This window comes from Beta vulgaris, chromosome 8 (assembly GCF_026745355.1).
Source record: "Beta vulgaris subsp. vulgaris cultivar EL10 chromosome 8, EL10.2, whole genome shotgun sequence".
Lineage (NCBI taxonomy): Eukaryota > Viridiplantae > Streptophyta > Magnoliopsida > Caryophyllales > Amaranthaceae > Beta > Beta vulgaris.
The window spans coordinates 41,779,307-41,807,085 of NC_079209.1; the positions used below are offsets into that span (position 1 = coordinate 41,779,307).

Sequence of the window (27,779 nt, forward strand, 5' to 3'; positions counted from 1 at the left end):
GTTCAACCGTTGAACATAATTACATATAATAAATCAATAACATAGACATTTCAGAATTGCAAGCTAAACATATAGATATAATTTACATAATAAATCTAGATCTAAACAATATAATAAATCTAGATATAAATAATATAATATATCTAGATATTATTTAGTACAAACATTGTAGATATAATTTATATAAATATGATTATTTGAACATAGTAAATCCTACTATTTACTTATATTTACTTGTATTTCTACCTAATTCTAAAATTACATATCATATTTCAAAATTTTAAGCTAAAAATCAATTAGCAAAAAATATTAACAATGCTTTTTACAAATGAAAAAAAGAAAATTTAGATGAGTCACCTAGTTTAGAACCCTAGTCCTATAATATGCGTCTAAATTAGACGCATAATCCTTTGGTCAGACGTCTAATTTAGGCACAACGTCTAATGTAGGCGCTTAACTACATTTACAGGTGATTTTTTTTTATATTGTCTGCCATGATGGCAGAGTTAGTTGTTTTTGATTGGTCAAAATCAGTCAACGCTGTGGTCAATGCCTGAGATCCTACTATTCTAAGATGTTATGACAGGGTTAAGAAAGAGAAAATGAGGAGTGAATAAAGAAAGTGGGGGTGGGTTTAGTATGAAACACATGGTACATATGGGGGATTTTTATAAAGAAAGGAAAAGGGAAAAGGAGGGTATCGGGGACAAATTTATGTATCTTTGTACAAAAATATAAGGCGTTAGTAAGGAAAAATAGGACGACATTAACAATACTCGACGAGCAACATGTGATAGCATAGTAATGTTGACATAATCTTCTATTCGAGGATCGAGTCTCATCCTTCATAAGGAGAGATTGTCAATTTTGACAATTTTTTTTTTACTAGGTAGTTTTTTTCTAAAGGTGGACATTTATTAGGTAGTTTTTTTTTTTTTTTTAAAAAAAATGCTTTCATAAACGAAGTATTGAAGAAAAAAGAAGCCAAACCTCCCTTCCCTCTTTCAAACTACGGAGCCGTTTAAGCAAATCAGCAGCTTTTCTCTCACTAACAAATAACAATGGCGAATACAGAAATACAACACCTCCATGAGTACGAACTCCGTCTTCTTCGCTGCTCCTTAACATCACCACCGTCCAATACCTCCCCTCTTCATCCTCATCCTACTCAATCTCAGCCGTCCATTCACTCTCTTATTGATGAAATTATCACCTTAATAGAATCCGGCAACTTTGTGGATTCTCTCTCCTCCGCTGGATTACTATCCATCTTTCCATCTTCCGACTCGTTTGAGTCAATTAACCCAACTCAGTTCTACGCCGAACTCGAAAGAAGCGTAGAGTCTTATTTACTAAATGATGCTGCTGATGCTGATGCTGATGCTGATGCTGATGCTGATGCTGGTTTAAAGTTAATAGTTGTTGTTGCCGTTGCCGTTGCTTCCTTATTCGCTTTCGTGCAGTGTAACTTCACAGGGTAATTTTCTTTCCTATTCAATTTCATATATTGTGACAATTAAGTGAAGTGTGTTTTTTTTTGGATTTTGAGTGTGAATTTGTGAAATTGAAATGTGTTTGATGTTTGTAGTCCAGTGATTGAGCTGCCTATAGTTCCGTTGCCGTGGATAACAGTTAAAGAAGGAAAGGAATGGGAAGCGTGGGCGCGAATTCAGTTGATGTCTGCTGGTTCTGACTTGGCTGCCAAATTGTCCAACTTGCAGGTACATTGATTTTGTTATAATCTTATTTAGTTGAAAGTTGTGCTGGTGATTTTGTGAAGTTGATGCTTTAGTAGAATATATAGAGAAACATAGTAATTTCGCACTGGAGTAAAAATATTTTACATAAAGCTATGAAGATGCTGAATGGTCATAGTGGCATAAGGAATTGTGGGTTTGAGTATCTGATTATCTTTCAATGACGTGTTAATTATGTGGAAGCTTTGTGTTTTCTGATAGGAGTTGGCATTGGAGTGTTTATGTTGGGATAGTTGTTTTTATAGCTCATTTTCCTAGAGTATCCCTGTGGTGTTGCATCATATCTTGTAACTATTCAATGATTGTGGGCAGTCTTTTTAAGCGATACAAGTGATACTTTCTCGATATGGTATATTCTGGCCAAACTGTGAATGAAAATCCATATGTTTATAGGGGGTGGGGGTAATTTACTATATGTTTTAAGGATTTTATCTAGTGTGTTTCAATTGTTGGGTTCTACTTTTACAAGAGTTTTCCATGCAGATGGCGATTTATTGGACTTCTTCAACAAACACTAATTTAGAAGTCCATATCCTCAGCCTTTGAGTCCTTGAACAAATAAAGGCATTTGTTTAGGATAATGGATGAATACAACATTAATGACACTGCAGTACTTAAATATATCTTGTGGGATTTATGGTTGTAGAGGGGAAACGAAACTGTCTAGATTAATGCTTCTAAACAAATATTATTGTGTAATATACTCCCTCTGTCCATATATTAGGCATACCTTTCTATTTTGTGCTATCCCACATATTAGGCCACCTTTTTTTCTATGATAGGAAGGGAATTATAAATTTAGTAAGCCGAACTTTGAACTTTCTTATTATAACCTAACATTTCCCTTGAACAAGAATACCAAGGAAAGACTACCATGTGGCATGATGGAGATGTAAACTTTAGAAAGTGAATAATTTGTTATGTTAACTCAATTCCTTAAAAGCGACTCTTGGTCATATATGGCCTATTTAGGCTGGTAGAACTTTCTTTTGGTCTTACATTGACCTATCCTTCTAGCGCTTCCTAAATATGTTTACGTAACTAGGTCTCTATTTTTTGAAGACTTCTCGCACTTCGGCTTTCTACCCTTTTTGTTTTAGCTAACAAACATTTCGTTTCCCAATAAGCATATGCATTTCAATTTTGCATAGTTTTACATGTCACGTAAGCATGGCAGACTTAAAAAATTTTGGGGCCCTGTGCTAAATATATATTTAGCCCTGTAAAATAAAATTTCATAATGTTAATATACAAAAGTATACTCTATAACACAAATGACATTACAATTTATATTTTGTTTCTTATTTTAATGAAGCACCCAAAAATTGATACTATATGATGTTTATATTTTCTTTATATGCATATTGGTAGACAATGTTGGAACATGAGAGAGGGGTAAGAGTACGACCTTGTTCTTTTGGACTAATTTTCAGTTCAGTTCACTTCAGTTTTCTATGCAATTCGGTTTCTCTCAGTCGAGTTAATTTCACTTCAATTCAGTTCAATTCAGTTTATCTCAGTCCAAAAGAATGGGGTCTGAAAGATATAATATATAAAGTTAGAAGATAATTTTTTAAGGTCATTTGTAACGACTAATCTTGTGAGTGGTTATTTCTAAGGTTAGGCAAATCCTTCCAATAAACATATCGTTATTAATGGCGGTTAATCATTATGCTTTTACAATTGTTAATAGATATTATGTTAATGTATTAGTTGGAAAAGGGAAAAGATAACAGTTTTACCAAGCTTGGCTTGGCTCACTTGGTGGGGATTCTACCTCATGACCTCAGGGGTTCGAATCCCACCAAGTGAGGGGCACTTGGAGGAGGATTCCCCTTCACACTCTTCCTCCTTCCAAGTGCTTGGGCTTCTGGACCCTGTGCGAGGGCATTCCAGATGTTATTCTTCTTACCGGTCTAAAAAAGTGGAAAAAGGGGGAAAAATTAACCAAGATAATTTTATTTATTAGACTTTGAAAAGGTAACTCGTTCACAACAATAGTAATGGAAGATTATAGTACTTTAAATGGGGGGGGGGCGGATAATAAGGTAAGTTGGTAGTTGGCACAAAGAAAATATAAGGGTGAAAGTATTTGATTGTCTTCGATCTCTAAATGTTAGTGCATAACAATTCCTTTTTAGCCTGAAGTACCAATGAGTCAAGGTTTGCCGAATCAAGTTTCATATTTTTTCCAAATATATTTTACAGTTTCTAGATTGAGGCCCTCCAACATTTTGGGCCTTGTGCTATTGGTCTGTTTGCACAGGATTGGCCTGCATATAAGTTACCTTTTAATCTTTCAATTGGTGTCCTGTAATTCCTGCAGTATATGATGTTTGCTAAGATTTTGCTCATGAAGACTAGAGATTTATTATTCAGTCAAAAAGTTGAATGTAGAGCTGGACTTGGAACTAGCACTTGGTGGCTCGCTAGACTTATGTTTCTACAACAACACATTTTGGATGAACGTTGTTCTTCACTACTTGATTTGCTGCAAGTTTTCATGGGTGAAAGTTTGAATTGTTTTGGCAATGTGGAAAAAGTAACAAGTTATTGGGGTGTGTCGTTAGAAGAAGAAGAGGCTTTAACTATTGTCTCAATGTTGCAACTAGAAGCTGGATTAGTTGAACATGCTTTTGGACGTGTTGACCCTGCAAGGTATCATCTTTCGCCTTCCATATGTTGCTTTTACCTAGATTATATCCTACTAAAGGTGTCCGTCAATGAGCCGGTGAATCGAGTCAGGAATTATAATTGAGCAATAGAGGATTAACAATGTGGTGTGTTACTTACTTACTTGGCTTACCCACTGCTATTCTTAAGGAGTTTGCCAACAATGTTTTTTTCTACCGGTCCACAACTTCTTCCTACTAAGTTGGCTAAATCACAATGTATAAGATCTTTACTCACAACCATGTTACTCATGCTCTTCATTTACCTCAAGTACTTGTGTTGGATCATCAGAAATGGGTATGGACACTTGGACACTTCATTTTCTGCCAAAGTTATGAAGGCTCATAAAATAGTAGAGATTGACACTTGGACATGTACCAAAGTCCGAAACTTTAAGTAACATATCACACTGCAAGTATATTGGAATTCTCCAACGAATCAGAGTCAATAAGTTGTCGTCCAAAAGTAGCTAAATAAATCTTGGATACCAATGTTAATCAAGACATAATAAACAAAAGTTGAACCTCAAATCAACTACTAGATAAGGTGATGAGAGTGAGGTTTCTCGAATCTATTTGCCATGCTTCCTTAGCAAGTCTGAGGTGAAATGGTTCTCACATGAATTTATTGTGAGGCATCAAAAGATATCCTTAAAATAGAAGTAACAAGTCTTCTCTTAAAATAAAAATTTTAACCTTGTCTCACAATAATTGCTGATAGAATGTAATGCTGTATGCAAGAATTTGCTACTTTCTCTCTTTTAGGTGATAAATGTATAGATGTAATCAATGTCAAAGGGGATGTAATTGAAATTACTTTGTCAAGAATTGCTTTTTATTCACGAGGTGTGCTCAATAGTAAAGTAAATCAAGTTCCACGAATGTGCTCCCCCCTTCTCCAAATGTCTGCATGCAGGGCCGAAATACAGTGTTGTGATGTCTTTGTTGTCTGCAATTAGCCAGTCTTTGATATAATTTTTATTTGTTGATTTCTCCACAACGATACTTTCTAGCTATATCCTTTTTGAATGGGCCATCTGTTGGATTTGCTTTTCACGTCTACCCAGGAAATGAAGCTAACTTTAGGGATGGCTATGAATTTTGAAGGAATTCCTCCTCTCTCCTCTACATGTACATCTTATCTGTTTTTCTTACTCCATAGTTATGGTGTTTTCAGGCATTATTTTGAAGCGGCAACAGCGTCTGTGGGGCTTGAGCTCTCTGTGACCGGTGCTATTGGTTTCCGGACAGTCCACCAAGTAAAGTTCTGATGAGTTCTAGTCTTTTGATTACTTATAGAACTGTATCTAATATCATTATAATGGGCTGCATGTAGGTGGAGCCAGTGCCACAGATGGTTCTTGTTGCGAGTGGAAGCTCTTATCGTAGTACCAGTAGCTCCCCTTTAGCAAGTGCTTCTCATGAAAGACATGCTTCGAACGACTTAGATTCACATCAAAATCAGCAACATATCAGAGAGGCTTCTGATGTGATGATGGCTCCAAAAATTGCTGACAATGGTGGCAATGGCACGAGTGGTGGCAATGGAATTTTGACAGCAATTCAGCAGGCAGTTGTACTCGCACAATGCCTTTTAATAGAAAAAAGTACTCGGTCAGACGAGTTTCAAAGTAAGCTTTCACTGAATTACATTACAAATTGTGTTAGACCTCTTCAGCAGGAGCTGTGCACAAAGTTAGTTAAAATGTGCAAATTAATACATTGAAGAGCAAGGATACCATTGGTAATGGACTTAGTACCCAAATCTTCCTGAACCCATTTATGCTTTGTCATTCAAGGAAAACTTCCTAGAAGCTGGTGTGATATGAAGAACTGAAGAAGCTAGCTGCTAGCCTCTTTCCCTTCTATTTTTAAACATAAAATTAGGATTTTTTTGGAAAGTCACATGATGCATGTTTTCCCGGTATGACCTAGCATATATCTGATTATATAAAGGTTACATGTTAACTTTTATTATTGATAGCAATTGTGTGACAAATTATGGTGTCTGAAATGGTAGATCCTCAAGATTAATACAAGTATTAAAATGAAATTTGGATGCTCCTGAAATGTTAATCTGTGATGTTTCATAGTATCATCTATGTTATTAATAATGCATTTAGGTTTGGAGGACTCTTGCGTTATTGTGCACTTTGTTTCTTATTTAAGATTTCCTTCGTCTTTTTAGTTGCTCCACTTTAACTTTCACGTTTCCCACTCCCAAGGGGCTTTGCCTCTGAATTTTGCCGGGTTGCTTGCTGGTTTGGTAGGAAATTCTCCTTACCAACCAAAAATAACGAAAGTAAAATTTTTTGTTAACACGAAAATTGATTCACTCTCTCCTTGTTGTTACAACCTTTAATGTGAGATTATTAAAGCAATTAAACAAACCGATAACTGCATGTCGTTATTTTGCAATGATGTCAAGATTAGGATGAATAGTATCGATGTCACTATTATTTGCTGCACTAGAATATTTGGACCCAGTTGATCTCTCTAATTTTAAGTATGAGTTCATTGCCTAGCTTTTGTTGAACTCCATTATATATTTTGTTTGCCTCCACTAGCTAACTGTCCATAGTCTTTTCAGTTCTTGAAATATTCATAAAACCAATTGTCAAATTAGATGAATTTCTGTTTGATTTAAGCATGATGCATCGTCAATAGCTCCACTAATCACCATTCTTTTCTTCTTACTTTCACTTTTTGAGCTAGGGTTTGTTAGTATTGGATATTGTGAAGTTATACAGAGGGCACTATTTCCTATTGCTAGCAGCCTGGGAAATGAGAACTGTGGGTTGTCTAGGTATTTTGGCATTTATTATTAGTGTCCCTTCCCCCTTTCCCTGTTGATTGTAACTTTTGTTGCTACCTTACTACGGTAGCAACAATGTACTGGCAGCAGGCAGCCTATGGGATTGGTGATGGTAGAAATTGTGGCTGTCATCTAGATTGAAACGGGTGCTGTAACTTAATTATTTTAGGTGGGTAAATGAAAGCAACCACGCTATTATCCGCTCGTATTCACTTGCACCTCCCATATTTATACGGTGTTCTTTTTCCTTCTTTCTCCCTCTCCTTCCTCTTCATCTAACCTACCACCACCACCGGCACCACCACCACCACTGCCGTCACTGCAGCAGATCCCTCCTCTCTTCTTCTTCTACTTCCTCCTCCCTTCTTGTTCCTCCCCCTTCCTCCTGCCAGATCTTCTTATTCACCGAAAGTTCCTCAACTTCCCTTTTTATCTACTCATTCTTTTTGCAAATTTACGGCACCTTTAGATTATTCACCCGGTCACCCCCATTTTACTCTCTCAATTCCACCATTAAAAACCCAGTTCCTTAAACGGGAGATTTCTTCCCACTTCCTAATTAATTCAACTCTTTTCCCAGAAAATTGAACTCTCTGAATTAATTTACAATCTGTAAGAAAATATAATTAAGCTACTGTATAAAACCAAAGTAGCAACAAACCCCAGTAAAAAAATACCCAGATCTTCTTCTTCGCTGCCACTGCCGCCACCTCACTTTGCCGGATCTTCTTCTTCTACCTCCTTCCTCCTGCCTTCTTCCTTCCTCACTCCTTTTGCTGCCAAAAGTTCCACCACGGTGGAAATGAAAAAGAATTTCGGTTCTACCATGGTGGCACCATCCGTTTTTTTTTTTTCCTTCCACCATGGTGGAACCGAAAGAAAAGGTCGGTGGAACCGAAACCTTTCGGTTTATGCAAAAAAAATTATTTTTGAGGGAAATAAAGTAAAAAATTAAATACATAATACTTATAAAATATAGGCGGTGTTTAGTAAATATGGGCGGTAAATAAAATCAGCCATGAAAAGGTCTGACGTGTAGTTTGTGCCTTATTTATCAATTGCATTGTTTCTCTTCATGTTTATGAGATAGTAGTTCTCTTATTATCTAGCTTTGTTATGTAAATGTAAATGTTGATATTGGTTGTATGCATAATGTTTTCTTTTTCCTAACCTTTTTACTAAGTGAATATCTCTTCTTCAGGATGGGAGATGGCCCCATATATAGAGGCTATTGATTCTCAGTTGTCATCATACTTCACTGTAAGTTGGACAGAGCTTCTAAGGGGTTTAGAGCTTTATTTGTTTTTGTTTTTTGCTTTTTTCTAAATGAGATGAATTAGATCAATGATGATCTAGATAAGAACAACACATAATTAAGGCTTTTGTATTTGAATATGGATTGTGCTTTCATGTTTGGGAGGATCGCTAAAACTTGTCTGGGATATGGAATGATTTAAGTCCGTACAACAATGTCACTCTAATTGCTGTGAGGTAGAATTTTCCCTTCAATCTTTGCAGCATGCTTGGATCATATAGGAACCCTGTGTCATTCTTCCACTTCAACCACCTGCTTTGATTCTGTGAGCCACATCACCATCCGATTCCCCATCCTTTTGGATAATAGATCCTAAATAACGGAAGAATTCAAAACCTTCCCGTCTAAGGTACTCACCCCCGCCTCTCTGTTTCGGACCCACTAAACTTACACTGGAAATATTCCTTCTTGTTTCTACTCGGCCTAAAGCCTCGAGATTTCAAAGTTTGTCTCCATGATTCCAACTTACTTTCCACTCCTTTGTTTCATCAATCAACACAATATATCTGCAAACATCATACACCTAGGTATATCATTTTGAATTGACCTCATTAATCCGTCCTTGACTATAGCAAAAAGAAACGGGCTAAGTGCAGAACCTTGATGCACTCCAGTCGTAATGGGGAACTCTTCAGTCTTTCCTACACTAGTGCGCACACTCGTGCTAACTCCCTCATACTAGTCCAAAGATAATTCACAAAAAACCTAAAAACAAGTGATGAAGCAATGCCCTAAGAAAGACCCCCCATAATACGTGGAACTAAAGAGCAGTTACTTCCTTAGAGAAACAACCCCCATAATACGTGGAATAAAGAGCAATTGCTTCCCTAGAAAAAGCCTTTTTTTCAAGTATTTCCAATTGTCTGTACACAATAGGGTATAATCTCGTTAGCATTAACAATTTAACATTGCCCAATACTTTTTAAGAGGCTCTTGTGTTGGTGCATAGGGGGTTTGGACTTGCATCTTTGTACACTGATGCTAATATAGTGGTTGATATTCCCATTAGACATTTGATTCCTCTCTTCAATATAAGTGGTTGAAATATCTAAATGTAGCTATGTCGATAAACTCAATTCTATAATCCAAAATTGAAGTGATATTTTCTTATTCATTTTTTTGTCCAAATTGTTATCAGTTTTCTTATTTTTCAAATTATGTATCAGTTTACTCCTCTTCACTATAAGTGGTTAGGCATGTTTAACATATAACATCTGGAAGCAGATCTTTTGCTTTTATTTCTTTATCTCAGAAAACATGTTTCTGGAAATACTCATGCTATTCTTCAAAAAATTTAATATGATGTGCAGTATTGTGCACTAATTTAAGAGAGATTTTTTATTGCATGATTGGTCAAAGCTTAAAATTAATGTTCCATCAGTTTTTCAAATTGACTAGTGAGTTTATATTGATTTGATAAGCAACGAATAATATGTAACAAGAACATTTAATTAATCTTAATCATAATCTCATACTTATTTTGAAATTGACATCATTTCAAATACTTTTATGCTTTATGTGGTTATTTGGTGGTAATAAGGGGGAGGGATGGGGGTTAGGAGACTTATGTAATGAAGATAGATAGGGACAAATGATAAAGTTTCCTTTTTGATGAGGAACAAAACGAAAATACAAGCTAAAAAGCTATGTTGGCATTCAACACGCAAAGTAAGAAAGTGTTGCAACTAAAAGAAAACAAAGGAAGTATTAAGATGGTAGTATAAAAATAAAAAAACATGAGGGGTTTTCAAGGATTTGTGACAGACTACCTCTGCTTTTATTGTAAGTTTCTGTTCAAAGTTTAATAGCTGCACTTATATCTACAGCTATATCTATATTATATGCCTATTCCCTCTTCAGATCAAATGTTCCTGCAACATCTTGCGCATTAGGTGGGAGTCCACTCGTAGTCGTACTGTGGAACGTGCTTTGCTTATGATGGACAAATTGGTAATATGCTCGTATTTTACCACTAATTGTTTTTTTTTCCAGAAAATAGTACTTGTGGTTGGCTGTTATACTTGCCTTTCTAATTTTGCAAGTGATTAGTAATTAAAGTGTTTTGCTATGACAGATATGTCAGTCTCTGCTTGAGAGCATTGACCCTGGTTTGGGTCTCTTTCTTTACTGATCTTGCCATTTCTTTTCCTTCTATATGCACATCATTACAGGTTCAAGATCTTTATGAGCCATCACCCCAAGTACTGGAGAGGGTTCGTTCCTTTTTTGCAGTTCATATCCCAGCCATACCTCTTCTGAGAAAGTACTTCCTTTCCTTGTGCAATAGTAATCAAATTATATTTTTTTTCGAGGGGATGAAACATAAACTTCTTTCTTGATTATGAAATTATGTTTGGACTTTGTTGTTTCTTTTGAAAATTCTCATGCTCAATTTTCGTCACTCTTCTTTTAGCATGTAATAAGTCTTTTTATCCGTCTATTTACTTTATATAAGATTCCACCTTTTTACAATTTCTATATCTCTTCTTTATTATCTGTTTCTGTAGGGAGTATGGTGAGCTTCTCATCAGTCGTGGTTTGATAGGGGAGGCACTCAAAATTTTTGAAGATCTAGAACTCTGGGATAATTTGATATATTGCTATTGGTATACTGAAGATAATTCCCTTTTATCATCTATTATTTTTTTTTATTATTGACCTAATCTATTAAATCCAATTGAGTAATATGATGCAAAAATTACACAACAGCCTATTAGAGAAGAAATCAGCGGCAGTTGAACTGATCAAAGCAAGGTTGCTGGAAACACCTTCTGATCCCAAGTTATGGTATGTGTCCCATCTTGCCTTTTACTTTTAATGGTTTGGTGTAGCTTAATGATGATGCTTAATGTTGAACCTCTATTATGGAGGAACTATTATTGGTGCGCTCTGAAAATTGTGTTTCTGTCTCTGCTGTGTCCCTTTTTAATGGTTATGATAGTTTGAAGTACCTTGGTTTCCCCCCTCTATTCTCTCTTTATGCAACATTTGTAATTTTATAGAGCGGTGGGTAAGATTATTTCGCTTTTCAATCTGACCATAAATGGCAAACCCATCTTTTTCTCAAACAGGTATATGTCATGGATAAGCTCTTTCTTCGACATCATGGTTCAGGCTTTCATCTCACGTTTATCCATGTGTACATATTTCATGGTCCCATAAAAACCAATCTTGTAACGTTATCTTCAAAATTTGTTGAATTTTGCAACACCATGTGCATAGAAAGGCAATTTGACTTTCTAGTACACAAGAAGAGATATATCTCCCATAAGATGCATTGACTAAAATTTACTACAGTAGCAAATCAACAATAGCATCTTCGAAGAATCTTCTTTACTATGGTTGAAGTTAGCTTCTTTTAAGAACAATATTGCCTTGACATTTCGCGCAAAAGGTGGTAGATGGTGTTTTTTCAATGGCACCGTAGACAAGATGTATTTACAAAACCTTTGAAGTAAGAATTGTTCCAAGAATCAATGTAATTATGCCAATCTGGTTTAAACTGGCTTGTTAGCAATGGTTAATAATGAGAGGTACAAATAGCTTCTTTGGTTCAAGCCATTCATAGTTTTAGGAGAATATAAAAAACTACTAATAAATTAGGATGTAGCCTTAAGGTTGTATTTGGTTGGGAGAATATCATTTTTGACTATAAGTGGTTTTCCTATTTCCTCCTTTCTTATGTAAGGTGGTGAATTTTTTTTTCATGGGGTCATTGGGGTGAAACATTTTTCTTTTGTAAGGATGAAATGAGGCTTCTTCCGTGCTCTTTTGCTCCTCCCGACACCCCTCCCCTTTTTGTCATCTCCTCTTCGCTTTAACTTTACATCAAAGAACCAAGCAGAGGAAAATGAAATTTGAAGCCTGATTCCCATTGAAATATATTTTAATTAAAAATGCTTTCCTCTAAAAAACCCACAACTTAAGTTCTCATAATTAGTGGAGCATGGAAAACTTTGCATCAGAATATTTTAAGAGAGAACTAGAGCTTCTGCCTTAACCATATTGCTTCATATATTATTTCAAAATTATGTATTTTTTATTGTCAAATTTGTGTGATGTTTGTATCAAGTTTGTTATGGTAGTAATGGTGCTACATCTTTGAATTGAACTTGGATGATGTCCATGCTTGGGACTTGGCTGTAAGTCTGTAATAAAGCATGTTAAGCACTGATATATTGGTTTGAACTCGGTGAAGGATTTTCTTTGGGAACATGGAGTTTTTTTATTAGATGTTACATAGACTCAGGATCTTCTGGTCCTTACTCCGTGGTTGTGCATTAATCTCACATGCTTGTTCCTCGAAAAGGAAGTTTTGGTTTGAGTTTGTGATGACTGTAGCTTGTTGTCCATGCCTTTGCATCTTTAATTGCAGCATTTGAAAATATTTTTCTGGCGTTATGTCAATTATGTGGACTTTGAGTTAGTTGGATTTCTAAATTATGAATTGCCATGTGTTCTGATTGACAATTGTGTCTTACTCCTTTGTCCTTGGAAGGTGCTCATTGGGTGATGTTACAAATGATGATTCCTGCTATGAGAGAGCTCTAGAGGTTTCTAATGATAGGTCTGCAAGAGCTAAGGTGCTTTCTCTGCATATTTCCATCCACTGGCATCTATTTTCCTTACTTTGGTTTATTGGAGAGTGGGGGTGGGGGTGGGGTGGGAAGGGGATTATAGTAAATCTTTGTAATATACTACATGGTCACCGTTGATGTTGGTGAACATTCCCATCAGCTAGATTTTTGCTGTTGCTGAGAGTTCTTCGTTTATTTTCAACAGAGATGTCTTGCTCGCAGTGCTTACAACAGGGGAGATTATGAGAGCTCTAAAGTTTTATGGTATGTAATTTACTGTTATAATTACTGATCTATCTCTACCCAGCCTGGGTTTGTCACTTCTCTTTACTGTAAGTACGTTCATTTTCATGTAGGGAGTCTGCCATGGCATTAAATTCACTTTATCCAGATGGTTGGTTTGCCCTTGGAGCTGCTGCATTGAAGGTAATAATAATTTGTATATGCTTCTAAGTATATGATTGTGTTAGGCTTTTTGCTGGAAAATGAATTGTCCTTCATCTGTTGACTTTGACTGCGTGGCATGAAGCTCATTTTTGAGTTGCATAATTTTCTGCAATTTATCTAGGTCTAACTAAGTCCTGCCACAAATGCAGGCAAGGGATGTCAGCAAGGCACTTGATGGTTTTACTCGTGCGGTTCAACTTGATCCTGATAATGGAGAGGCTTGGAACAATATCGCTTGTCTGTATGTGCTCATTTATATTGTTATATTCTAGCACCTTTTTGTTTAATATGCTTCACGGATGTGTTTTTTTTTCCTTGTTTGCTGCCTCCTTTCCAGCTTGTTTTTTTGTAGCTCTATCAAATTGTCATGTCATCTTTCTGTAGTACCATCAGATTGTGACGTGATCTTAGAACTCATTGTTATTGGCAGATCTCATATCATATCTAATAAGAAGAAAGAGGAAAGTCTTGAGAGAGGAATATACAAAGAGGAAAATTTTAGTTATATAATAAAACCAATTCAAATAAAATATGGTATTCCCTCCTTTGCCCCAAAGCCTTTTCCTTATTTTCCAAATTACATTGCTGACTCTTTTTTCGTTGACCTGGATCCAAGAATTAAAGTAGTGCTACCTTTTCTCCTCATTACTTGTATCATTTCAATCTCTTTTTACCATTAACTTTGCATAATATTTCATTTATACTTTTCTCAACAAAGGCCCACCAAATAGTTTTTTCTTAATAATTGTACCCAAAAGGATTAAGAAAAGGTTCGGGGACGGAGGGAGTGCTGACTAATATAATTATATTGCACTTTGATGATATTTTTTTTACTTGAGAGGAATTATTAGTAGTAGTGGTAGTAGTACTAGTAGTTAGTAGTAGTAGTAGCCAACAAGGTTATTTTTTTATTTTTATATTAAGGAGATTTGTTGCCATCCAATCCGATTTTTTTCCCCGGATCGTTTCAGAAGAATAAGAAAATTGTAATTTTCTTGGTTAGGTTAGATGTGGTTAGTTTCCATTAGCGTAAAAGCAAACTCTCAACCAGTGAAACCAGGAACGCGGGACGTACAGCCGAATCGCGTCCTGAGTCGTTCGTACCGAATCGCGGAACGAACGCGACCCAAATCGCCGCGGTTCGCGTCTTAGTACGGTGGTCACGGCGTTTCCTTTTTCTTCTTCAAGTGTTCATAATTTTGAATGTGCTTAATTTTGATTTTTGTTATGTTTTTCAATTTTCAGATTCAAGTTGAAGGTATCACCGTATTATACGAATGATGATGGAAAACTGAAAGGTTGAAGATGATGCACAGTGTAATATGAGACAAAAGTACAAACACAACTTGAGAAGCTTTATTGGGGGCCCATCATTTATTTTTTACTGTTTATCTTTCATTTTTTTTTTCTTTTTTTGAAAAGGTGTGTGGTTGCATTGGGAACTAGCAAGGTTGCAAGTTGCAACTAATATTGAATTTTTTAGCAGTATTAGTTTTACGAGTTAGTAATCATTGGGAACTAGCTATGGAGGTTTTTCTTGTTTAATCTTTTATGTAATCATATTTTGAGAAATGGATTAATGGTAATTAATATTTTAATTTTAAATACATTTTTAGTTCTGTTTTTTCAGATTTTTTTAAAAATAAATATATATTAAACTAAACACCAAACGTTCCCGATTCACTCAAGGTAGCGTTTCCCGTTTCCGTTTCCGTCCCGCGTTTCGTATCGAATTTCGTTCCTTGTATCACTGCTTGAAACATACTATGTAGCTTTATTTTTTGGAAGTTCTGGCTTAGTGAAGTTGCTAGTGCTACTTTATACTTGTTTCCTAACTTGGGTGGTCACTGCTATTTCCAAGGAGTTCTCGCTGTTGAGAGCAGTGATACAAGGAACGAAATTCGATACGAAACGCGGGACGGAAACGGAAACGGAAACGGGAAACGCTACCTTGAGTGAATCGGGAACGTTTGGTGTTTAGTTTAATATATATTTATTTTTTAAAAAATCTGAAAAAACAGAACTAAAAATGTATTTAAAATTAAAATATTAATTACCATTAATCCATTTCTCAAAATGTGATTACATAAAAGAAAAAACAAGAAAAACCTCCATAGCTAGTTCCCAATGATTACTAACTCGTAAAACTAATACTGCTAAAAAATTCAATATTAGTTGCAACTTGCAACCTTGCTAGTTCCCAATGCAACCACACACCTTTTCAAAAAAAAAAAAAAAAAAAAAATGAAAGATAAACAGTAAAAAATAAATGATGGGCCCCCAATAAAGCTTCTCAAGTTGTGTTTGTACTTTTGTCTCATATTACACTGTGCATCATCTTCAACCTTTCAGCTTTCCATCATCATTCGTATAATACGGTGATACCTTCAACTTGAATCTGAAAATTCGAAAAACATAACAAAAATCAAAATTAAGCACATTCAAAATTACGAACACTTGAAGAAGAAAAAGGAAACGCCATGACCACCGTACTGAGACGCGAACCGCAGCGATTTAGGTCGCGTTCGTTCCGCGATTCGGTACGAACGACTCAGGACGCGATTCGGCCGTACGTCCCGCGTTCTTGGTTTCACTGGTTGAGAGTTTGCTTTTTATTGATCCTTAGCAACTTTTATCGGCCTTGTGCCTCTGCTATTCAGCCTATTCTCCTATCTACAATTCGCTGTTTCTTTATTAATCAATACATTTTACTAATACAACTCTTCCTCTAACTCGGGTATTACTTGTGTATTGTGCTTTCTAGTAAATTAACTGTTGTTTGTTGACATTGCTGTGATGGACCTTGTGTTTTTACAGACATATGATAAGAAAAAAAAGCAAGGAGGCTTTCATTGCATTCAAGGAAGCACTGAAGATCAAGTTTGTCTGCTTTATCTAAATTACCCTGAATATTTTTATTTTCTTTTTGAGGCAAAATTACCCTGAATATATAGCTGCTGCTGTCTGTGGTTTTTTTGTTGACATTTTATTGCTTGGCAGAAGAAATAGCTGGCAAATGTGGGAGAACTACGGTCAAGTTGCAGCTGATGTTGGCAATTTTACTCAGGTTTGTTTTCTTAGTGGTCATTCTTTCTCTTGCTTTTGTTACATAAAGTAATGATGATACGGAACTGTGGATGATACAGTTGCTGTGTTGTTAGATTTTACAAGTTGTACCTTAAAGTACTTGCTTCCAAAGCAAATCCACTGTATGAAAGAATGTCAGCCTTCCAGCCTCTTCTAGTGTCTTATGTTAGAGAATTGGTAATGGTTGAACCAAAGTGCTCAGCAAATAACTGAACTAACACCAGCCAGTTCTTGAATCAATTATGGCATGGCCTATGGTATCTCTTTTTCATGTATGCCTGTGGGTTATATACTTGTGTTATATCTGGCTCCACCTATGCCAGGTTAGAAAAAGATCAAATTCAGTAAGTACATTCTCAATTAACCCACACTCATGTGCTCCTGTACTCCTTTCCTTATTGTCAGAGAGAAACAAGACACTTGTACATGCAAATTGGTATTTTAGTTGGTATTTGACCAACAATAATTTTTTTTGTTTTACTTGTGAATGTTTTCCCAACATAATGCTCTACTATGCAACACCTTCAGTGTTATTTAAAATATCATAAAAAAGATTCATACATGGTCTTGCAGGCACTGGAAGCGGTACAGATGGTGTTGGATCTCACTGGTAACAAAAGATATGATGGAGATTTGCTAGAGAGAATTGTGCAAGAAATGGAAAAACGATATAATTCTCCATATTCTGCAAATACAAGTGATGAAGATTGTGCCAATCATACAGTTTCAGGCTGTCAGTTGGCAGAGTCACGAGAAACGCAATGCTTGATGGAGTTATTAGGGAAAGTTCTCCAGCAGGTATGAGGATGTTGTTGTTACTTCCCATTCTAACTCCACAACAGAAACCTTATATAAATATGCATAAATACAACTATAATTGAGTAGGTTCTCTGACACGCAATGCTTGATGGAGTTATTAGGGAAAGTTCTCCAGCAGGTATGAGGATGTGATTGAACTAAAATAAGATTAAAAATTGTGCAACGCTGACCCATTTCGTAGGTTCTCTGACATAGGGTTATTTTTTGTGTTTTTGGCTTTCTTTTCACATCTGAGTGTATAGTAACAACAATAGCAATGGCAAAGCCTTAATCTGGAAATTCAATACGGCTGAAAAAATTATCTCATGTGGTTGTAAGCAATGATCCTCTTCCTCCATTGATTATAATGTTATATGCTCATGTTGAAGCCATTTTCTTCATGTTAGTTTCCTCTCCTTCCATTTAAGTCACCTTTGGCCTCCTTATGTTTTCTCTAAAATGCTCATAATCTCAACTACCTACTTTCCATACTCCAACCTTCCATCGAATATTCTATCCTCTAAGGTGTTTATCTACGCTTTTCTACCTACACTTATATTGTTAGTACGTTCTTTCCTAAATGCCCAAAATTTTGACCTACTTTCTCTGGTTTTTAGTTGTAACATAGGGGTGACTCCTATATATTATGTGACCCATGTAATAGGAGAGTGGTAGAGAGAGATGGAAAGATACCCATGTAATGTGGAGAGAGACAAAGAGAATCGATATGCCAAAAAAGGTACTTGCAACTATTTGAAAACATCCAAGATAGCGAACTTCACAACTCAAAATTGTGGAGGTAGTATATAAGCATATCCTATTAGCTGTTAAACATAACAGCCATTGGGATGGTGACAGGACTGATAGGCTTTCTTCCCCTAGGTCTTACTAGAGAAAATCCCTTCTATCTTTCTTTTCTTACTTTCTTTCATTTTTTTTTATTTGCTATCGGAAAAAAGTTCAGGTTTAAGCGAGAGAATGAGTTTTTGTAATCCTGTGATCAAGTCTGTGATAAAATCGCAATCAAGCACATAACATTGAATCTCGTGCAAGACATTCTTTAGCTAAGTCTATAGCAGCTGATTCAATAGCGGATGGTCTTGTTGAAGGCTTTTTTACTTCTACTGAGAGCAAAGTCCTTACTTACCAGACCGGGTTCCACTTCAGATTGTTGAAAGAGGAATACCTTTGTGAAGTGGAGGGCGGGGGTGGGCGAATGAAGTCACATGACTGACCTAGACGCACAAGTCAATGCCAGTTGTTGATTTTATTTAGCCGAATCAGTTCAAGGTAGTGTCGGGCAACAAGTTGCATCAAAGTGGGTAGTTTTTTGGCGTCTTTTTTTTTTTTTTTTGGAAATGTTATCTCTTCATAAATCAGTGTTAAAAAGGGTAGTTTTGTCAAAGTTTCCTAATGTTAGAAATTTTTTTGAGTAATTTATTTAGGATAACTTTGGTGCCTCGAGGTTTGGCAAAATTTCACTTTGGTAACCTGTGTTTTTTTATATTCCAATTTCCAATATAGGTGATTTGAGGTTTAAAATATGTTTCGACTTGGTGACGGGCTGACGACTATTTAACAGCATTACTTTTCAGTTAATGATTATAATATTCGAAACTATATATTTTTTTTTGTAAAATTATACTTCCTCTGTTTTTCAACTGCAACATATCTTTTTTCACGTATTTCAATGTAAAGTTTGACCATTCATATTGTTAATTACGTACAAGCGAAAAATACTAAAAGTTGATATTTGGAAAATATACATTAAAGCGAATTTAATAATATCTCTCTTGATAGTTAATTTTGCATATGAATAAATGTACGGTCAATGTTTGTCAAGTGTGACTATAAAATAAAATGTTGCAATTGAAAAAGCATGAAGGAGATGTAAAAATTATATAGAAGTTTGAAAAAAATAAAATAAGAAATAAAAATATATACTTCATCCGTTCTGAAATAAATGAAACGCTTCTCTTTTATGTGAGAGTTTTTTGACAGAAGCGTTTGATATATATTAGAATGGAGAAAGTATCAGAAAGTAATTCTAGAAATGCCAAAGAATAGATAATCAATTGGGCTCAAAATTTCATCATTTTTAATGAGGTCTCTACGTTTTAGAAAAGTGACAAAATTTGTAAAATAATACTCCCTCCATTGTCCATTCCTATATGTTCTTCCTATATGGAATATGGGAAGAAACCAAGGTAAATGCACTTGTGCACTCCTGCTCCTACTTTTTGGAACTTCTCTATTTTTTTAGGAACTTCTCTCTTATTGGACTCTCTTTCTCTTATTTTTTGGTACTTTTTCTCTTAATTTTTGTTGTCCAAACAAGATGATACTCCATATGTTGCATAATAGTCTGAACATTTTTTTGTATGTCCCCAAATTAGTTTGAACACTTCTCTTTTTTGCATGGTCCCACTATTATTATATTAGAGTTATCTAACACCCTTTTGGCCTACATTCTATCTCCATCAATTTAAAAAGACCCAACTATGTCTCCAATCGAATAAAAATAATAATCCAGTGGTTCCTATCAATAAAATAACTTTTGATAACCACATTATAACTTATCACCTTAGACTATGTGTTCCAACAAGTGTTCAAATCTATATGGGACAAATGGAATATTCTTTCTAGGAACTTTCTGAAACATCCTAATTGGAAAAACTAGGATAAACAAATAGGAACAAAGGAAGTAGTAAGTATTTATTAAAAAAAAGAATCACTCTTTTATGTAGTTGGTTAATTTCATCTAACTAATTTTGATTATTACTTTTAGTCCATGCTCATTATATATTTAATCCTATGTAAAATTTCTATATATGTCTAGTTGAAGGGGGGAGAATTTTTGAAATATCTATATGGTGTTTACCTTTATAGTATTTTGCTACTAATAAATGTTCTACAATATTGTTTTTCTATGATATATCACAATTTTATGAACTTCTAATATAATATAGGAAAATGTTGGGAATAAGTCTTGGGCCATCTTCTAAAAATAATTCATTCTTTTGATTATTTTATAATAAGTCTTAACTTTTATACCCATCTATTTCAAACAACTTATGAATTTTTGTTAACCTCTTTAACATGTTATGTATGTCTATGTGTTGCTATTTGATTGGTCCAATTTGTTTTACTTTTTAATTTTATTTTTAAAATTTAAATGTTCTTTTTTTACAAAAACCTTTCTCTTCTCCCTCCTCCATCACTCCTCTTTTCTCCCTTCCCCAAGACACCACTCCACCAAAAATTCAACCTCTCCCCCTGCGGCCACCGCCCGCTTTTCTTTCTCTCTTCTTGCCGCTGGGTCTCTGACATCTCCAAAGAATCCCCTCGATATCCACGTCATCGCCATTTCCGTTGGTTTTCCTCATGTGATGGGTATGTCAATTTTGGATTTGTTGCTGATATTTAAACGAAGTTGTGCATAAACAATGGTGGTCGTGGTGGGAGGCGGATTTTTGTGGGTAGGTTGGGGTAGGGCTCGCTCGAGGATGAGTGAGAGAGGGTTTAATGGTCGGGGGCTAGGCTTCGGGTTGGTGGGGCTGGGATGTTGGGGTGTGGTGGGGAGGAGACAGGAGAAAGAAAGGGGTGGAGGTGGTGGTCTACTGGTGGTGGAGTGTGAGAGGGGTGGAGGGAGAAAAAGAAAATTAAAGTGTAAAATGGCAAAGTACAAACAAATACAAAGAATCTACTTAAAACAATGCAAAAATACAAAAAATATAAAAATATGAGCATATATACAAGAAAGAAAAAACAGGCCCTGATCCACAGAACCGGTCACTAAACATTCACCTTGTTCAAAATTATGGGGTATAGAAGTTAGACTTATTATAAAATAATCAAAAGGCTAACTTATTTTGAGAAGACCGACCAAAGGTTGGCTTATTTGTGAATATCTCTAGATTAAATGCTAAAATTTAGTGATTTTACTAACCTTGATCATGACAACATTGTGGAAAAGATTTCATACTTATTAGTAATATATTACAAATTGGTGCTTAATGTAGGTGACCAAGTCGGAACATAGGTTGAAGGTTAGGTCACCAAAATGGGAATATGTAAAGCACGGGTCACCAAAGTGGAATTTGTTCAATTATTAGTGCACCAAAGTTGAGATTTTCCTACTCATTTGATGGGTTTTAGGATTTTTAACAGAATTTGTAAAGTTCGATTATGCAAACAAAATTCCAGTGATTTCCTCGAATTCTACGGCTATCACACTTCACCAACCAAGACACGTGTCGATGAAATGAATAATTTTTGACTTTACGCTTAGAGGCTCATAGTCTTGTGTGTATTTTGTATGTGAGACTGAGCGCTTTGAATCTCTACTTGCCTGGAAGTTCTTGAATACAATTATATTTTTCCCTGTGCAGGTTATTCGTTGTGTTGGAAGTGGAGATATCTGGGGCTTGTATGCTCGGTGGCATAAATTGAAGGGAGATCTTACAATGTGCTCAGAGGCCCTGTTAAAGCAAGTTAGATCTTGCCAGGTATTGCATCTTGACATTGTTCATCTGTCATCTATTTGAACTTCAGTATATTACTTAAGACGTTAATTGCGTTCTCCTTTGAAAAAAGTCTTAATAAATAATAAATGAATTGTTTAACTAGAATAACACAAACTTTGGCCGGTTCTTCCAAAATAATATTTCCTCTGTTTTATTTAATTGCACAATTTCTTTTTTTTTCACGTTTACTGAGACAATTCTTTGAACGTCAATATCTCTAATTGCATATAAGTAAAAATTAGAAAAATTTGATATTTGGAATCCTTGCATTGAGAAGAATCTAGAAGACTCCACTTGACTATATTTTTAGATGCGAGATGTCTTAACAAAGTTGGTTGGTGAATAGTGCTATTGTGCCAAAACGAAATGGTGCAATTTAAAACAAAATGGAGGAAGTACAAGCTTTGGATTATTATTTAATAATACAAACTTTACACTAGAATTCCTAGAGTAGGTGAAAGTAAGTTGTACTTGTACCCTTGCCCACCAGAAACCCCCTTGTCCCACCCCCAACCCGGAAATCACCCCTTTCCCCTCCCTCACCCCAAAAACCAACCCCACCCCTAAAATGGAGCCCCTTTCCATCACACCATTTCAATTCAAGCAAAAGTTTAGCTGTAGGTCTAATTTCTTCTCTAAAACCCTAAAGACCCAACTAAATTGATTGAACCTTCTTACAATTTCCTTGATTTGAGTTGCTTTCTCTGTTGTATTTTTTCCTATACTTAGTCTTTTTCCGACATAAAACCCCGATTGATGGGAAGAAATTCGGGATATAATCAATGGGGGGGGGGGGTACTATGTCCGGAATTCATATTTTTGAGTATAGGGCTGTAAACTTCTAGGTGGTGGTCTGATGTTTGATTTTGGGCCGGATGGCATTCGTCATTCAAGGATGATTCAGAGCTGGCTAATTTGACTGGTGTATCGTTGCTGGGGCTTTTGGATTTTGGGAAGAGGATGGTGCTCACGGAGTTGTGTAGGGATATTAAGGCTGGGTTAATGGCTACTGCTAGGCTTCGTTTGCTTGATTTTAAAATTCGGGATCGGATTTTGGAGTAATGCTAAAGAATTATGAGGTCATCGGGTTTAGTGGGAGGAGGGAGGGGAGTTGATGAGGAGAGAGAGAGAAGTAAAGAGGTGGGAAAGATATAGAAAGTGGATGGACTTGTTGACGGAGTGAAGGGAGGGGGGAGGGGAGCTATTGAGAGTCTTGGAGATAGTGAAGGAGGGGGGTGGTTTCCCGCGGGCAGAGATGGGGAGGGGGGTTTTCCAGTGTGCACGGGTGAGGGAGGAGGGAGAAAAAGGAAAAGAGTCAGGTTGGAGGTTAAGGATAAAAAAGAAGAAAAATGTTTTTTTATATTTAACTTAAAATTAAGAAAACCAACCAATGAATAGTGACACTTGTCTTGGTCTACATGTGTTATCAGGTTGCATCCGGTTTTGACAAGTGTCACATATTCGTTCCTACGGCGTCACATATTCGTTCCTACCCCCTGCTAATTGCCTTTCCTTTCCCTCATTCCCAAACACGGTTCAGAGGGTACACGATCCAATTATGCCAAATTAGCGTACTAAAATTAAATGGTCATTCTCTTTTTGTATATGATAGGATGATCGGGGAGAGAAGAGGCCTTAATTGAGGGAAATTTCTTAGAGTTGGGGTTTGAGAAAATAAACCCTAATTCCCTTAATTAAGTGTGAAACAAGAATATACATTGTAACAAAATGCTAGGGCTTTTATTACACAAGTTATTTCGAGAATAATGATATAGTTTTTTGTCACCATTATCAATTCAAGATAGAGAAAGGGGAATTGTTACAATATCAAAAACCTTTGATCTAATAATTGAGCCAACCAAAGGGGAAGGATAAAGGTAATTTGGGGCTTTAGGCTGCCTTGGGCCCGTGGTGATGCGAGTTCACCGACTCCTTGTCGGTTGCCAACTGACGGCTATTGCTGCTAGAAGAAAGAGATAGGGGATGGTACTTGTTTGAGAGAGAGAAAGAGAGAGAGATAGGGTGAAGGGGAGCATTGTTTAATTAATCTGATGGGGTGGGGGTGGAAAAGTCAAAGTAACTCTAATCAATTAATCAATATGAGGTAGGAAAGGAAAGGGAACCCAAAAGATATGTGTACACTACAACTCTTTCTCTCTTTTAAACTTTTACTGCCTTTTTGTTTTAGGCAACCAAAATTCACTTGCCATTAAAATAAAACTAAATCAAGTGATTGAGTTTTATTTTAAGTTTATATTCTATTTATTCACTTGTTAACATTTTTGACTTTTCCACTTCATATTTCTTAATAAGGAAGGAATTATGAGTAGGAAAATGGATCGGTGCACCAAATAATGTATCAAAATGAACCATGACCCCCAAAGTCGTACCAAAAAATAACCCTTATGATCCGAAGTTCGGCCAACTAGTATATGCGTTCTAGTACCCGTTTCGTGAACTATGTCAAACTGGTTTTGACCTACTCTAGGGATTTTAGTATAAAGTTTGTATTATAAAATAATAATCCAAATGTTGTATTATTTTGGGGGAACTAGCCAAAGTTTGATACCGTTCTAGTTAAATAATCCATTATAAATAGAAAAATTAATCAGTGAGAAGCAATCTTTTATAATTTTTGTGGCAACTTGACTCCTTTAGTTTTATTTTTACGCAAGAAACAACCTTAACCTACTTTTCAATATTGATCCGTCAGTTTCCAATGTTAACACGCATAAATCCCCCATGCGCTATACACATGAGTCGAGATTATAAACTCTTTTGAGGAGAAAATGGAGGGGAAAGGGTGGGAAAAGGAGAAAACCGATGCACTTGCAGTATTAATAGAAAGGTGGTCTATGGAAACCTGGAAATCGGTAGGTCAACGCCGGAAACCAGTGGACAACACCTGAAAATAGGGTAGGTTGTATCTCCCAAAAAAAGAAAATTTTGAAGGTCTTAAGTTGCGAGAAAAATTATAAAGATTGTTTTTCGCAAAAAATGGTAGTCATAGGTTCATTTTGACAATTCCATCTTTGTTAGAAGAATAGTTTGAGATTGGCGTGTTAGCAGCCATGACTGAAATATAATATCGCTGCCGTCGCCGCTGATTGATGCTACTAATGAGGAGGAATGTGGTGGGAATCTTAAGAGGAAAATGATTTCAAGTTTCAAGAAAGAAATTGAAAAGGTTCAAGATAAGGAGAAACGGGCCCAAGCGGAATTGAAGAGGTTGATGATGTTATAGAGGACAAAAGTAGAGAGATCAGTTTTAGCAATGGTAGGTTTAATCTTCCCGTCATAAAGATAGTTGAAGCTGGATAAGAATTGAAGAAGAAGAGAATAGATGACAGACTAAAGATCATTAAGGAGGAAGAAGATACAAAATCAAAGAGTAGCAGGAGGGAGAGGGGAGAGGAAAAAGACAAAAAAACATATTATTAACGATTATTAGCACGTGAGGGTTTTCACCTGCAATTTCAAGTCACTAACACGTAATGAACCAATATAAGAAGATAAGGTTAAAGGTGGGATTATACTAAGTTAATTCAAAGGTGGGATCGTTTGAAGAATATTGCTCAAAGGTGGGATCGTTTGAAGAATACTGATCAAAGGTGGGATTATTCCCATCAATATTTCCTAATTAATATTATGAACCTTGGACTGGTTCAACCTTTTGATGTGTATAGACTTATCTGTCAATTCTATTTCTCTCAGAATGACATTTTAATTAAAGTGAGTATGGAGCTAAGAATCTCCCATTAATGTGTATTTATCTTTTTCTTCCATTTATGCCTTGTTGGTCGAATATTGGGTTTGAAGTTATTGGCCATTTGGCAATGCCTTACTGTTTTCCTTTATGTCTCCCCAGGGATCAGAAGTTTGGAAAGATGTTGCTCGGTTTCAAAAGTATGCACATGCATCCTTAGAGCTTTGTAAAATATACATGGTAATATCATCTTCAACTGAAAGTCTTAGAGAGCTCCATGCAGCTGAAATGCATCTTCGCAACACTGTGAAGCAGGCAAGATTCTAGACTCTAGTCTCTCGTACACACCCTGTCGAAAACCACCATCTGAGTATCAATCTTGCACACATCTTCCCTCCCCCCCCCCCCCCCCAAACCCCCCCAGATAAAACTGAAGTAATTGTTGTATGTATTTTGCAGGCAAGTTCATTTACAGATACTGAGGAATTCAAAGCTCTCGAAGTTTGCCTAAATGAAGTTCAGATGAAGCTAAATTCCAATTCAGTTCCAACTTCTTAGAATGGTGCAAAGAACTAGTGGTTCTAAGGTAACAGCCACTAGAAACTTTCTTTGCAAGGGGTTTAATCTTAAAGCACACATATCTTCTGTGGGGAAAAACTTTTGTTAGTCTAAGTTTTTCTACATGTTTCTGCCTTGGCAAACATTAACACACTTCAACCAATGGTTTAGGCAATATGACTGGGGGTGTTGGGATATGTTCTTTTTTGATTTTATGTGTGCTTTTGTTTGGTGGTGTGGGTTGAGGTGTATAATCTTTCACATATCTTAGTTAATCCTGCAAATATGCGCGATTTTTCTTATCGTCCTTAATCTCTTACTGTGGTTTAATTCTTTTTGCTATTGAATCAACTAATTGCCAATGCTGATAAGAGTAATGTTTCTGTGATCTGCCTGAGCTCCTTGCAGGCTATTATTAATACTATGACTGCTGCATCGACAGTTCATTCTAATGTGTTAGAGGCTACTGTTGGCTTGTGTTAGACAGGAAGCTTGGGTGATAGGCTGATATGCTGATGCAAAATTGCCTGGTCTTTTGCAACATGTTGATTTGCTCTGTTATGCTTTGCGAAGCATCGCAATAATTTGCTGATATGCAAGTCCCTCCAACATCAAATGGCATTGATCTTGGTGACAATATCCAAAAAGCCTAAGTTGGTGTTTGGTACGGTGTTATGAATCATATGGGATCGTACATTGTACAGATTGGTCGTAACCGTTAAAGCTTATTATGTAAGGTGAATGCCAACCTTGGGAATGACTTGTACATTAACAAGGAAACTTTTTTTGGCTATAGCGTGGACACTGTATCTTCATTGTCTGTTAGCTTCTATTTTCATTTTGATCGAATCATATCACTAATTGTTTGGTTGCATCAAATCACAGGGGAAAGTCAAATGTGATTCAATATCTAGCCCCCATTATAAACTCATAATTGAGCAGGTTCATTATTAGTTACTACCTGGTTTTGAATTAATTGTTCCACATATTACTCTTGGATGTCCAATTTATAGTAACTTTTGCGAAAGAGTAGATGTACTGATTAAAAATTACTTTTGTAATTGAGTAACTGGTTTTGATTAAAATTTCTAATTTACTAAATAAATAAAGTGGTATGATTGCAATCTAACTTTTTAAAATGATCTTATTTAAATTGTTATATCTTTATGAGGGTTTGGATGATATGATAGCTAAAATAAGAAAGTAGTTGTTTAGCTAGCAATATCTCTTGGATCTACTAGGCAATCAGCAATATGTCCAACTTTATGTGTTTGATGATACTTATCTTTGTTATATTCTTGGTGTTTTGCAACACAAATTGGTAAATTGATATATTACTTGTTGTATGTCTGGATGGTTCCCAAATCTTAAAGTCCATACCTCGAAGAAAAACGTGCAACTACAAACATATTGGTTGAGTACCCTGTGAACTATGTCCTAGCATGGAAGAACAAAACTAAATAAAAGTTACTATTGTCAATGTGTTATGTTATACCATATTAGGGAATCACCCAGATTATC

At 35.9% G+C, this 27,779-nt stretch overlaps 1 protein-coding gene across 5 annotated transcripts; it reads left to right on the forward strand.

The window, feature by feature from the left end:
• The first annotated feature begins 833 nt into the window (after window positions 1–833).
• Window positions 834–27,234, forward strand: LOC104883982 (uncharacterized). Of its 5 annotated transcripts, none has more exons than XM_010668564.4 (21): window positions 834–1,477; window positions 1,589–1,721; window positions 4,084–4,415; window positions 5,607–5,688; window positions 5,766–6,060; window positions 8,446–8,504; window positions 10,420–10,509; window positions 10,731–10,822; window positions 11,067–11,165; window positions 11,269–11,346; window positions 13,058–13,142; window positions 13,342–13,400; window positions 13,493–13,562; window positions 13,733–13,824; window positions 16,401–16,463; window positions 16,584–16,650; window positions 17,244–17,468; window positions 21,860–21,976; window positions 25,863–26,015; window positions 26,160–26,286; window positions 26,657–27,234. In XM_010668564.4, the coding sequence occupies exons 1-20, from the start codon at window positions 1,062–1,064 to the stop codon at window positions 26,256–26,258; spliced, it is 2,706 nt and encodes a 901-aa protein (XP_010666866.2). In that variant the 5' UTR covers window positions 834–1,061; the 3' UTR covers window positions 26,259–26,286; window positions 26,657–27,234. The 5 variants fall into 5 exon arrangements, with proteins under 5 accessions (XP_010666866.2, XP_019103037.2, XP_010666868.2 ...); XM_019247492.3 differs by having other exon boundaries at window positions 26,667–27,234; XM_010668566.4 differs by having other exon boundaries at window positions 26,746–27,234.
• The last annotated feature ends 545 nt before the right edge of the window (window positions 27,235–27,779 follow it).